This window comes from Eucyclogobius newberryi, unplaced genomic scaffold (assembly GCF_026437365.1).
Source record: "Eucyclogobius newberryi isolate DKJ021-1_F unplaced genomic scaffold, fEucNew1.0.hap1 SCAF_12, whole genome shotgun sequence".
Classification (NCBI taxonomy): Eukaryota; Metazoa; Chordata; class Actinopteri; order Gobiiformes; family Gobiidae; genus Eucyclogobius; species Eucyclogobius newberryi.
The window spans coordinates 12,845,100-12,859,597 of NW_027315746.1; the positions used below are offsets into that span (position 1 = coordinate 12,845,100).

General features: G+C 38.7%; 1 protein-coding gene across 4 annotated transcripts in view; it reads left to right on the top strand.

Moving 5' to 3' along the window:
- Positions 1-14,498, top strand: part of pde1cb (phosphodiesterase 1C, calmodulin-dependent b) — a 273,057-nt gene that overhangs the window by 245,034 nt on the left and 13,525 nt on the right. For all 4 annotated transcript variants that reach the window (XM_072440854.1, XM_072440855.1, XM_072440857.1 and 1 more), the window contains 3 exons: positions 1,716-1,816; positions 3,688-3,816; positions 6,239-6,340. In XM_072440854.1, coding sequence (XP_072296955.1) covers positions 1,716-1,816; positions 3,688-3,816; positions 6,239-6,340 — 332 coding nt within the window. The remainder of the gene's footprint in view (positions 1-1,715; positions 1,817-3,687; positions 3,817-6,238; positions 6,341-14,498) is intronic.

Consider the following 14,498-nt stretch of genomic DNA (forward strand, 5'->3'; position numbering starts at 1 on the left):
AGTGGAACACGTGGTAAAATTAGAAAGGTCTGTTGCTATGTTTGGAAACAGAGTGATGGAGGCGGACAGCTGAGTGGAAGGAGGAGGTTTTAAAGTGGCGGTTTTAAATGTGCCTCAGGATTGGTGCCGTCTTATACTTCCTCTGACCTTTTCTCCACCTCCTCCTCTCCATTTGTTTCTGCCTGACGTTAATGTGTTCTAGTGCCAGTCTCGCTCTCCACGCGTCCTTAATACCACCGCCGTCCTCGTGCTTTGAGTCATGACGAACCGCCTATAGAGAAAACCAATAAATGATGTAAACTTCTGAAATGTGTACAGGCTTTTCACCGTCCTGCCAAGTAGCGTCCGGTTTGGGGCTTTTTGGTTTCCTTTGTGGTCAGCATCTGGACATGCAGCAGTTTTCTTTGTGTCACGCAGTTATTTATGATCGATGCACCGCTTGACACAACTATCCAAATATCAACTTGAAGTGGTCGGAGTAGGAGAAGTAGCAGTAGCTGTCGTAGTGGTAGAAATCAGAATCTGAAAAAGGTTTTATTGCCGTTTGGTCAATGAACAAAATTATGATCAAAATATGATTATTTTTGTAGTTATAGTTTTGTCATTGCAGCCCTAATGGAAATGAAAATAACATTACTTTACTAGCAGTAGTAGTAAGTAGTAATTATTCTTGTAGTAGTAGTAGTAGTAGTAGTAATTATTCTAGTAGTAGTAGTAGTAGTAGTAGTAGTAGTAGTAGTAGTAGTAGTAGTAGTAGTAGTAATTATTCTAGTAGTAGTAGTAGTAGTAGTAGTAGTAGTAGTAATTATTCTAGTAGTAGTAGTAGTAGTAGTAGTAGTAGTAGTAGTAATTATTCTAGTAGTAGTAGTAGTAGTAGTAGTAATTATTCTAGTAGTAGTGGTAGTAGTAGTAGTAATTATTCTAGTAGTAGTAGTAGTAGTAGTAGTAGTAATTATTCTAGTAGTAGTAGTAGTAGTAGTAATTATTCTAGTAGTAGTAGTAGTAGTAGTAGTAGTAGTAGTAGTAGTAGTAATTATTCTAGTAGTAGTAGTAATTATTCTAGTAGTAGTAGTAGTAGTAGTAGTAGTAGTAGTAGTAGTAGTTCTTGTTCCTTGCCCAGGGTGAGTGAGTGAGAAGAATACTTTGAAAATGTATATCTGCATTACTATGTATTTTGTAATTTTAATTTAATAATCAGAGTGTTGTATTCTGAATACATACAATACTTTCACACTAAGTTGCATCATATTATAGTGTCAAAAATGAAACATGAAATTGAAAACAGGTTTGTGTTTGTTGTACCGCTTCTTATTCTTATTTATTTACCACTGATTTAATAAAGGAAATCAGAAAAGAGTAATTGTATCAAAATGAATATGTAAATGTGGTACATATATTCAATTACTTTCAAACACTAAAGTAGTAGGAGGAGGATTAGTAGCACTAGGAGTTGTACGAGTTGTAGTAGAAGTAGGAATTGACATAGAATTATCGAAGTAGTAGTAGTAGTAGTACAGTAATCGGAGTAATTGTAGTAATTGCTGTCAAAGTAGTAGTTGTTTCTTGCCACAGTATAGGCGTGGGCGAGGTCACTGCAGTATTGCCTCAAACTGTCTAAATAATACTTTTATTTTATCATTTTTAAATTTAATACCTTTACGTTTATTCTTTTTGGACTCTCCACCTCTAATCTCCTCCTCTGCTCTTTCCATTAGCACTGGCTGACCGAGCTGGAGATTTTCGCCATGATTTTCGCCGCGGCCGTGCACGATTACGAACACACCGGGACCACGAACAACTTCCACATCCAGACAAGGTAATGGATGGTGGGATCAAAAATGCATGGCGCCGCCGCATCAGATCAATGTGTTTATTTGGAGCCGGGCATTTCTCCATCGACGGACTACAGTGAGCTAATTGTACTGTGAAAAACAACGTGCGCGCAAATGAACTGCGGGCTCTGTCCTTACACTCGACATCGCCGGACGGAGTTTAACAGCCATCGATTGTTTGCCAAAGCGCCGCAAATGTTCCCTGACAACAGCGTTATCATCTAATACTGACCACGGGCGATGTACTGCGCAACGCACGGGAAAGCAACAAAGTAACATCATGGATAACTCTGATTCTGTCTGATTAAAGGTGCACTATGCAGCTTCCTTCGCCTGGAATATTCAAAAGTATATCAAGGAGTTATAATGCAATGATCATTATAATTGTTGTTTTTCCGGTCGTTGTTGCACTGCTTTTTGGAACCGTAGCTTCTCAAATGGGTGCTCAGATGTTACCTAGTGCACCTTTAATACAACGACTACTTATATCTACTATAGACAGTCTCCCATCCATTTTAAGCAGAAGCCGTCTAATTCACTAGATTTACAAAGTTGTGTCATTTCTACAATTTTGGAAACACTTTTTTCAGGACTTCATTTATCATTCTGCAAAGTTTGTGTGGATAAACAAAAGCAGAAAAGACAGCCCCAAAACTGCGACCTAAAGCCACTATTTTCAAAAGTAATCAAAACTTTTCTCAAAAAGTTTAGCTTGTAATGTTTGTTGGCCCCAGAGCACTTGAACTGTCGGTTATTAAAGTTGAAGTCAGCGTCACACCAAATGCCAAGTTTCCTACTTAATCCATCAGTTAAATATATGCATTAAGAATAGTAGCTTTACTGCCAGAACACGGATATAGATAGAGATTTGGATATGGGTAGATAGATGTGGTGTCATTTTTGTTACACTTCTGATACTTTCAAAATATCAACCTGTACCAGTGGAGAGACGTATCCGAATGTGTTATCTAACTGTTCATCAAGTGAATAGAATTGTATAAATAAAACTTTTGAGACTTTCTGGGTCAAAACTGCCAATAAACATTACATTAAAAGAGACTTAGTATGTTTTCTTCAGGTATTAAACCATAACATAAATAGATTTTATATTTTGTTCATTCTAAACCGCAAAATTGATTTATAACCTCTTGGTAATAGAAACAGATCCACTGACTATAAGCCCCGCCTCTTCATAGTCACATTTCATAGGAACAAACAGTGGCTTGTCGTTTACATGTTTGTGCCATGAAAAGTGGCTATGTGATGTTTTAAAACCAGACTTGTATCGCACAAAGTTTTAAACAAATAATCGCACTAAGTACAGAAATGTAGGCGGGGTTAGGGGGTAGGTGAAGACAGGAATTTTCTCGAGCCTCAGTTGCAGGACAATACAGGATTAAAGTACTCAAACACACACAGGAATCAGTCAAAATGCAACTTTGAGGAAACTAATGATGAGGAAACACTGTTGTAACATGTGCCTTTGTATAATACAGCATGTCCCCTTTAATTTATTGTATTTACCTTGAACCAATGTACTCCAACTGACACCCAATCCACTACAAACAAGTTTATAAACGCAACACTTAAGTGACACTTCATGTGAATTGAATGAAGAAACTGGGATTAACCTCTGAGTATCACAAAATATAAAAAATCAAGGTGTTTTTTGTTTTTTTGCAAATGAAAACCACCCATACATGTGAGCGGTATCAGAGCCCAGTTAAAAGTCATTTACAATTTTAAAACTATTTGCATTTAGCTCTTCATTTTGCCTCCATTTGGGAAGTTAGAACATTCTGATGACACAGCTTTTTAAAGGCCTTAATGTGTTTTTGTTGTTTCTTGGTCTCAGGTCAGACACAGCCATCTTGTACAACGACCGCTCGGTGCTGGAGAGCCATCACGTGAGCGCTGCCTATCGCCTCCTGCAGGACGACGATGAGATGAACATCCTGTACAACCTGTCCAAGGACGACTGGAGGTCAGGCCCAGTATTGACACACGGGTCAACCATGACAAATGGGATATTATATCTGAGGTGTCCACAACGCTCCTGCAGCTGGACTGATACAGGGCTGGAGACGCTCCCTCCTCAAAAACAACATGGAGATTATTTTCATGCTGTTTTTGGTCTCTTTTTATCGCCTTTAAATACATATATTCAATATTTTATACGCATTTTTTGCCAGGTGATTTTCTCCTCGGCACAGCACGTTTTGATTTGCAATCTGAGTAAATAATGTCTATGGTGAGTATAATTGTGCTGGGGCGAGATTTGAACCGGTTACCCTCTGGTTGGTGAATTATTAACCCACTGCATCACTGAGTTTATAAGCGCTTTTCACAACTTTCAGAGGCCTGTACCAGGGCAAAACCAATGGAAAAACGACATGGGAAATAATGTATACAGCCTCTTTAACCCATCACGCTACAGCTAACAACAACTAGCATAATAACAGGGCACTTCCTGGTTTTCAGATGATAAAATGCTTTATGATTAGATGCAGACAGCACGCAAACCTTTGATAATATGTCTGTACTTAAGAAACACAAATTTTGCTCAACTAGAAGGAAAAAAATGGACACAGCAACTTTTACTCGGGGTCGGCCCTATGTTCCCCGGGACCTGTGTTTGGGTTATACTGCTATATTTTATGCTGTAAACCCATAAGTTTATGCATTTTATGCACAAGTATTAGTGCAGTTGCCCTGTTCATAGGGGCAACTATGATTTTTTTTTTAATATTACTTGGAATGTTGGCGGGCCGGATTATAAAGACAAACGGGCCGTATGTGGCTCGCGGGCCGTAGTTTGCCCAGGTCTGCTTTAGACACTGGTGAGTTTTTAACGTTTCAGTTTAATTTCAACATGAAAACATTGATTTAGTTACAAAATGCTTAGTTGATTGTTGGGACAGCGCCTTATTGCAGTTGAGGACCTGTAATTTTCGTAGTTTCTTCCATCAAATCAAATTATGCAAAATGTAAAGCACTCACAGTAATATCGTTGTACAGTATCATAGATGGACAAATGTTCACCTGCCCTTTAGATAATGCTAAAAAGCCAGTGAAACATACGTCTAGCCAAATGCACGGTGCCATTTTAGACTTCTGACATACGGTTTATAGTGTGATTTCTGTGTGTGTGTGTGTGTGTGTGTTACCCTTTATGTGAATAGTATACCGTACATCCAGTAGGCATCAGACCACACATAAAACCATGGTGCATTGCGGTGAAATGGGCCCAGATTCAGTCATATTTCAAAAGCAAAGGACAGACTTTTAATCTGTTGAAGCTCAGGACCCAAATTGTCCATGTTTTATTTCCTTCAGTGTCCAGTGGGTCGCTCTTTATGGAACACAGTGGTACATTAAAGGTTTCAGCTGTCACATTTTCGCAGTTGAAGCTGGGACACGTCACATATCAAAGAGTTGAGCAGTCACTTTAGAAATAAGAGTTTGCGACTGATATTTTCTTGTCGCCAATACAGAGATGGCAGAATTGACTTGTATTTTTCTTCTTTATTGAAATAACTTGTGCCTTAGGGAAGAATCATTGACACCATGACCAAACAACAGTAAAAATCCCTTTTTTCCAGTAACATTGGCTAATAATTTATCATGTGACCAGTTTTATGACATATAATTTCCCTTAGTGATTAATATGACATAAAAAGCTAGAAAAAAACACTTTGCATTCAGTTTTGTTTACCTTTTCTGAGCGTAGAGTTTCGACAACTAGGATCCCTATAGTATAAAACTGATCTTGAAATAAGTCTGAATTCTGTGGTGGAATGTGCTGTTTAGCTGACAGAAGGGAGATCTTTTTATCCTGTTTATGGTTCATATTTCTGTAATTGCTGGGCCTACTCACATGAAAAAAAAAGAAAAATGGCACAAAGTTCTAGGTCTTCTCTGTCTGCATAAATAAGCAAAATCAAATTCATGGAGTCACATCTGCGATAAAGACATCATCAAATTAAAGAACATGAACGCAGCCTTTTGTACTTCTAAAATCGGTCACAAGCACTATTTTTTAGGCTTTAAGATTATATTTAGACCTGAAAATAATCTTGACACTCTTGTTTGCGCTTTGCAGGAGAAGTTGTTTGTGTTTTGAGATGGCAAATGTAAAAGGTTAAGACTCATATGGTTAAGAATCAGTAATAATAGCATAATCGAAATAGCATGACGTAAGAGTGTAAATACAGTAATTACATGATAAACACAGGACACATCAGACATTTTATCATGATAATTCGATTTATTGTAACTCTAAACCTATAACTTAGAACGAAGACGCGTAGAAGTCATTTTTCCTTGGTAATAAAAATGAAAAAAATTGTAAAAAATGACAGTAGAAGTAGTTTTAACCTTTTGTCTTTCTCCCTGTCTTTCCGCAGAGAGCTGAGAGCCTTAGTGGTGGAGATGGTGTTGGCCACAGACATGTCCTGTCACTTCCAACAAGTCAAAACCATGAAGAACTTCCTGCAGCAGCCCGAGGGGTGCGTCCAATTTCTCTCCTCCATCACCTCCTCACTCCCCTGCAATTTACATGTCCATTAACTCGCTAACGTCACGGCCAGTTTACTTGGCACGCGCTGTTTACAACCTAATTAACCCCGGAGCGCGTCGACAAATGCACCGTCCAACCACATTAGTATTTAGAAAACAATAAGCAAGGAACTATTGAACAGCGATTTTCAGTGTGTCACAACAAGGCAAGGAAATGTGTGATGAGATGGAGACCTAAACTACAGGGAGACAAATAGAGACCAAGAATAAAAAGTTAAACCAGGAGTAAACTAGTCATTAATTAGGACTAAACCCAAACTAGTGTTTTTTTTTTTTTTCATTTTGGTTGGTTATTTCAGTTTTTCTCATACTGGGGGTTCAGGGGTCCCGATGATAGGAAAAAAAGAGGGAAAATTTGAAAATGTATACAATTGTCTGAAACAGGGCTTGACGCCTTCAAATGCAGTGGGAAATTATTATTTGTTGGCCTCTAAAGTCATTTATCTAAATCTATATCCTAAAAACAAAAGCAAACATTAGATATGAGGCTACATTAACGCGTTGAGGTCACTTACATTTTTGTTTGTCGCAAATGCCAAAGAGTGTCATTTTTGGGGTCGCGGTGTGAAAATGGACCAAAGTGCTGCCCGGTGGTGGAGTGGTCAAGGCGGCAGCACACATGCCAGGCTCCATGTGCAGCCGTGTCGTGAGTTTGAATCCCGATTCTGACAATTTACTTTATGTCCTCCCTTCTCTCATTCCCATTTCATGCTGAGCTGTCCTGTCTGATAAAGGGAACAAAAAAATCTTTAAGAAGAAAAAATGGACAAAGAAATTGAGTACATTTTGTCTTTCCAAAATCAAAAGACACCAGGGAACAAATTAAAATGAATTACATCGCAATTATGGTTTGGTGATAAAATATAGAATATATTGTATATAATTTAAAACAGACAGATAGAAATATCTAGTAAAATCGCCATCATTTTACTAGATTTTACTACATCAAGTCATATTTCTGTGAGTTTTATGCTTCATTGATTTAAACCTCAGCCAAGGTATTATATCATCTGAACATAGTTATTCAGATGATAGAAAACATGTGGCAATAATACATTTTTGTCAATATTGCCCACCCAAGTGACACATAAAGATTTAAAGAGTGTCTTTTCTTTAACCAAAAGCTCTGGCTATAATACAACTTGCCATGTTTCTGTCCTCAATATTTATCATCTTTTGGAAACTAGTCCAAGAAACTTTTGGTCATTCCTTCCTTCACCTCAGTCCCTGCAATATTTATATCCATTAACTTATGCCCTGTGCTGTTTACAACTCAATTAACCCCAGTGAACCCGGGTGCCTGTCGAGAGACGCTCAATCCTGCCGTGGTTTATAAAGTGAGGATTGTGCAAAAGAAGGTGCAATTTACTTGGAATCAAAAATATCCTCTTTGCAGCTGCAGTGTGGCTCTAATGGCAGCGGCGTTCATGTATTTTACAGTGAGGTGTTACTATGGGGCTCTGAGGCACAAGCAGTCAATGGTTTATGTTTGTAAGACTTATGGTCTGCCAACACTAAATTTGGCAGTGAGGCATTTATTTGCTTTCCGCTGCAAAAATCCTGCCAGAGCTCGACACGCCGCTGAACCTGGACTGGACACTTGTCCCACTGCCAGGACAAAGAGATATGATTGATTTACAAGCCAATGCTTATGGCTTTCAACATCCATAACGTCTTAACCAGGTTCTGAATCAGGTTCAAACCAGGTCCACACCAGGTTTGAACCAGGAATGAAGCAGGTTTAAAGCAGGATTTAACCAGGTCCAAACCAAATCTAAATCAGCTCTGAAACAGGACTAAACTCACTTCTAAATAATGTCTTAAACAGGTTAAAGCAGGTTTAAACCAGCACTAAACCAGGTCTAAAGCATGTTTAAGCCAGGACTAAACCAGGTCTAACGCATGTTTAAGCCAGGACTAAACCAGGTCTAAAGCATGTTAAAACCAGGAATAAACCAGATCTAAATTGGAAATAAACCTGGTCCAAACCAAATCTAAATCTAGGTCTAAAAAAGGACTAAACCAGGTTCTAAATCATGTTTAAAACAGGACTTAACCAGGTGTAAACCAGGTCTAAAGCAGGTCTAAACTAAGTAAGACTAAAGCATAACTAAACCATTACTAAAGCAGGATTAAACCAGGTCCAAACTAAATCTAAATCCGGTCTGAAACAGGACCAATCCCAGTTCTAAATCAAGTCCAAACCAGGTCTGAAGCAGGTTTAAACAAATACTAAACCAGCTCTAAAGTAACCAGGACTAAATCAGGTCTAAAGTGGTATTAAACCAGGTCCAAACCAAATCTGAATCCAGGTGTAAAACAGGACTAACCCAGGTTCTAAGGGAGTGTTCACACTTGTCATTATTTAGTTCTGAATTGAGCACATTTCAGTCCTTTTGTGGACATTGTTTGGTCCTGTTCTAGTCCTTGTTTTATCTAATTTTGGGTTTATTCCTGGTTTAGTTCCAAGTTTGATGCAGTCAATATACAGACAAATCTAAATCAAGTCTTAATCATTTAAAGCTAAAGCAGGTCTAAAACAGGTCAAACGCAGGATAAAAACAGCTCTAAAGTGGACTGTATCTCTACTGTATCTCAAGGACGTAAACAAATGTAGTTAGTGACACCATTAGCAGAGGCAGTGGAGGCGGAAAATTGTAAAATATATGTTCTATAATTGGACTGGCTGCACGTCTGTTCCCTTCACAGCAGGAATCTCCACAGGCCCTGGTCAAGCTCAAGGACATTATATCCAACCATGCATTCATTAAAGCCTTTTGGTTCAGAGGAATACATGATGGAATTGATTTGAAGAGCCACATTTCTAATATTTCTACTGCCGTACACAATGTTAGGCCACTTCAAACTCAATAAAACAAAGGGTGGATATGCAAAAGAAACCAAATTGTGTATTGGCATTATAACATTAAAAGGTTGGGGCTTTTATTAATAGTAGGAACATATATATTGTATTAATAGCTTTCTTACCGGCGCCCTTTCATACTAAAAACTGCCCCTGTTTGCACTTTCAAAAACACAGAAGATGTATTAAAATATGTAGATCATTAATTTACATTTTGTTCATAAAACAGCAATATTGATCTAAGCCCCGTCTCTAAGCCCTGCCTCTATGCCCCGCCTCCAAGCCCCACCTCTAAGCCCCGCCTCTAAGCCCCACCTCTATGCCCCGCCTCTAAGCCCCACCTCTAAGCCCCGCCTCTACGCCCCGTCACAAGCAGCAGATTGTCGTTTACCAGTATTTATTGTCGAAGATATGGCAATATGACCATAACCATAACCTTTAATGTGTTGTGTATATTTTTGGAAAGTAAAGGGCAGTGGGCGGAGATAGGGGGTAGGTGAAAACAGAGATTCTCAGAGTTAAGCCTTTAATGCAGGTTGTTACAGGATTACTCAAACATGCATGAACCAATAAAAATGCAACTTTGAGCAAAATAATGACGAAGAAAAGTCATCCCCCTTTAACAGTTTGTAAGAAGTCAATTCTAAGTGTAAATTTCCTCTCCAATCAAACTCTTCAGAAACTTTTAAATGACAAACACCCACTCTGTCTATAACCTCTGTAAACCGGCATTACAATTTGCATCTCTGCTTTGTGGGGTCCGCTGTCACGTTGAGACGTAGTTATTATATTTGATCAGGTCTTTTTCCATGCTGGGTTTTAGGAGCAGATCTGACAAAACCAAACAGACCATGACTGACTCTTGGTCCAGCAGCAGCAGCAGGAGTCGACAGAGGGCTGATTGCCTGGGGAGGTTTTGCCACTGTGATAAGAGAGATCTAAACTAACAATAAACTTTGCTCTGCTCAACTTTCATTCATCCCAGCGACTCTTAATGCGTTCCTCTTGCTACATTTCGAAGGTGCAGTGTTTAACCTTTGGAACAATCCAGGTAAAGCAGGGGTGTCCAAACTTTTTTCACCGAGGGTCGCATTTTGAAACTTATACGGAAAACAAAAAAACTCAAAAAATGTCGAATTTTTGTATTTGTCATAGTTTTGATGCCTCTACACCTTTAATAAGACTTGGAACATTAATATTCGGTCGCTATACCATCAAAATGCTTCAATCTCTCCAATTTTACAGTAAAAACTACTACTTTTTGTTGTTTGGACCAACTTGGCAGGAAGCCAGAGGGCTGACAAAAATTGGTCTGAGGGCCGCATTTGGCCCCCGGGCCTTAGTTTGGACATGCCTGAGGTAAAGCAATAGTCAAGCACATAGAAAAGTTACATAGTGTACCTTTAAGGACAAGGAAATAACCAAAAGTACATCAGCTTTGCCATTCCTTTATTTATTATTGTGTATAAACGCTGTGATAATTGTATTTCATTGCATGATAGGGTCATTTCAGTTCCGATTCCAACCACAAGAGGTCACTACAATGCATTAGTTTGAATAATAGGGGGAAATGTGTGTCCTCCACTACTTTAACCCAAGTCTTAAACTTAAATCATTACAGTTGTGCCTCTTAAAAACTATTTTATCCTTTCTCAAATCACTTTTGGAAACTCACAACTCATAAAACCTTGTCAACAACTTTACGGCTGTCACATTCGATTCGGGGTTGGCTCAAAATTAACGGCACCGTCGTCAATTCAGCCGCGATAAGTCTAGACAAACACGCAGCGTCGTAAAATTAAATTCAGTTTCTACACTTAGTTAGCCCCGTTAGCATTTTAATTTGCGACCGAGTGAAATGGCCTAATCATTTTACACGCGGCTGTCAAAGTTTATAGTCGCACTAAGATACTGGTACTTAGCATAATAAGTGCAATTAGATGTGATTTGCTCTGAACTCTGCAATAAACAAGAGAAGGGGATTTTCCAGCTTCTGAAAGTGCAGTCGTTTGGTTCAATGAGCAGCTCTGTGGAGGTTTGGAGAGTGAGTTCTGATAGAGCTGGAGTTTACACGTGCAGAAATGAGCCATCGATCCTGAGACGGTGTCGCGACGATTCAGGGTCAAGAGTAGGAACTTAATGGCCTAAAAAGCGGGTCAAATACGGGCTCTGGTAATGCACAGTGCAAGTGGTTCAGAAGTGTTTAGTACTCACGTAAATGTATTCTACTTTTCTGAGCAGTTTTCTGATACCATTCTCCTTCTTTAGTTTATTAGAAGTAACAGTACTCTAAGTTGAGTTTTGGGTACTTTTTCCACTGTGACTACACTTTAACTTCAGATATTATTTGTTTTTTTGTGTCCATTCTTTGGAAATGTCAGAGTCTGTGCATTGTTTTATGTTTTGTCTGTCCAATTACATGAAGTCAAACCATAAATTATATTTTGGATACATTTTACATCCAAACCAATACTCAGTACTCAAATATGTGTTCCTTCAAATACTTTTTGACTCGCACTTGAGATCTTATTTGGGCCATTACTTTTAACTTCTTCTTGAGCAATATCATTTTTTATTTATTCATTTGTAATGCTATTATATTACGCAACAGTATTGCACAGACTTTGATGGTTTGGTCATTACAGGTGATTTCAATGTGCATGTTGATCATATTTGTGACAGAACCGCTAAAGAGCTTGATGCTGTCCTTCAGTCTTACTCAGCATGTGAGTGGCCCCACCCACAGCAGAGTAAGCCCCACCCACAGCAGAGTAAGCCCCACCCACAGCAGAGTGGCCCCACCCACAATTTATAAATAAGACGCACCGTTATAATGACTGCAGGGTTCAAAGCGTGGGAAAAAAGTAGCGCCGTGTCTGAAAAGTATGCTACACTTAATTTGTAAATAGAAGCGTCTCATAGAAGCTTTCAGTCATTATATTTCAACCTTTTTTAAGTTAAATCATATTCAAAAACCCCAAATGTACATAGAAAAAATAATTTGAATAGTTGACCGATGGAAAAAAAAATAATCAGTGACTTGTCGACTACTAAAATAATTGTAAGTTGAATCCCTACAGTGGAACATTTAAGGCAAAGCTAAAACATCTCCATGGAGACAGGCACATAGTTACTTTTAAGCACTTTTAAGTTCCCCAGACAATGATAGTACAACCTGAATCTGCTAAGCTTGATAAAACTAGAAAATTGTACCACTTCTTTCCCCATCGACCTGGAATAAATACCCCGTGTTCCGCCAGAAGGATCTCGCATACCACAGTTTGAGAAACACTGACTTGCTGCCCATCTCTGCCCAGTCGTGTCGTGGTAAAAAAGCCCTCTAACGTTTGATCCTGCTTTCTCGCACGCCGGCAATGGCAAGAACACAGCTTCCGCTCTTGAAATAGCCACATTCGGGCTCCGCACACACCGCACACACTGACTCCAGCGCACATATAATTTACTGTAATGTACTCGCAAACAGAACGAGCGAGCCGGGTGCTGCTGAGTCGACTTTGATATTGTAATTCGCGGCAAATGGAGCGCTGTCTGGAGAGCACTTTAACACAGGCTGCCATTAACAGCCCATAAGGAAACATGAGCTCGCCTCTCTTTAACCTTGTAATGCGTCTCCTATGGGACGATGCGCGCACGCCAATCACACCATTACAACCAGCTGCCTTTAATAATACAGTGTTCAGCCTCCAGCAGCAAACTCTGGTGTATTTGCTCTTCTCGCACCTTTATACAGTACTCCATTCTAATACTTACGGTACTAATAGAGGAGAAAAATAAATCCCCAAGTAAAAATCTACCTAAGTATAAGCATGAATGTACGCGGTTTGAAATGTATATTAAGAGTAAAAAGTAAAATTCACGTAGATTTGGACAATCCTTTATCAAGATGATGATTTGACATTTTAATAGTCGTCATAATCTGTGTGAATTACTTTTGCCTAAATAGATTTTTTCATGTAATCTGACTTTTACTTGGGTGTTTTTTGCTCTGTATGTATTTGTTTATTAGTCAACAGAGGCAATGTATTTTCTGGACTATAAGTCGCACCAGAGTATAAGTCGCACCAGCCAAAAAATGCATAATAGAGAAGAAAAAAACATATAATTTGCACTGGAGTATGAAATGCGGTCGCAAGTGTGAAAATAACGAAGAATGTCACATATAAGTCGCTCAAGGGAGAATAAGTATAAGTATATAAGTATAAATATAAGTATAAGTCGCACCTGGGCCAAAACTATGAAAAAAGGTGCAAAAATATAGTATACAGGCTAGTTTTGAAATGTCCTTCCCGCTCTCATCCCTGTTTCACACTCTACTGTCCTCTCTGATTAAGCCAACGGGCCAAAATATCCTTAAACCAAAAAGATGCAAGCAAGATGTAATCATAAAGCCCTCAGCCATTTCAGCAGGTCTAAAACAGCTACCTTAAAATCAGTAAAAGTACAGTACTTTAACTGTTGTACTTTTACTATCCATCACTGCCTTCATATTACGACCATTGCTTCTTCAGATTTACGCTTCTTAAATATATATATTTTTTGTCAATGTTTCTATTTGTGGAGACACTACAGAAAGACTGAGAGACCATTTCTGTCCCTCGTCTAAACAGATCATAAAAAGGTACAAGATATATGAAGAAAGAAAGAAAAAACTTGCTATGTACCAAAACATGGCCATTTATAGTGCTAATTACATTAATTTGCAGATCATTTAAAGGTGGTTAGACTTGCATTTTATGTTTTCAAATCTGATTACAGTGATCCCTTGTTTATCGCGGGGGTTACGTTCCAAAACGAACCCGCGGGAGTCGAAATCCGCAAAGTAGAAACCTTTATTTTTTTACAGTTATTATACAATGAAATACTCCATAAAACATTGAAGCTCACACGCGCCGCTCTCACCGGCCTCTCAAACTTGAATTTGGCAAGCGGTTTTACGTATGTGTGCATATTAATCCATAACGTTATTGACACACAGGTAGAGAAGACGCGGAGAGACTGTTTAGCCAATCAGAATGCAGAACACAATGCATGATGAAAATCCGTGAAGCAGCGAGTCCGCGAAAAGTGAACCGCGATATAGCGAGGGATCACTTTAATTTCATTATATTGTTATTTCAACACATCCAGGAGAATTTACTGTATTTTTAATGTTTAATAAACTAGAACATACCTCTACAAACTGACACTAAAGGGTGACAAATGAC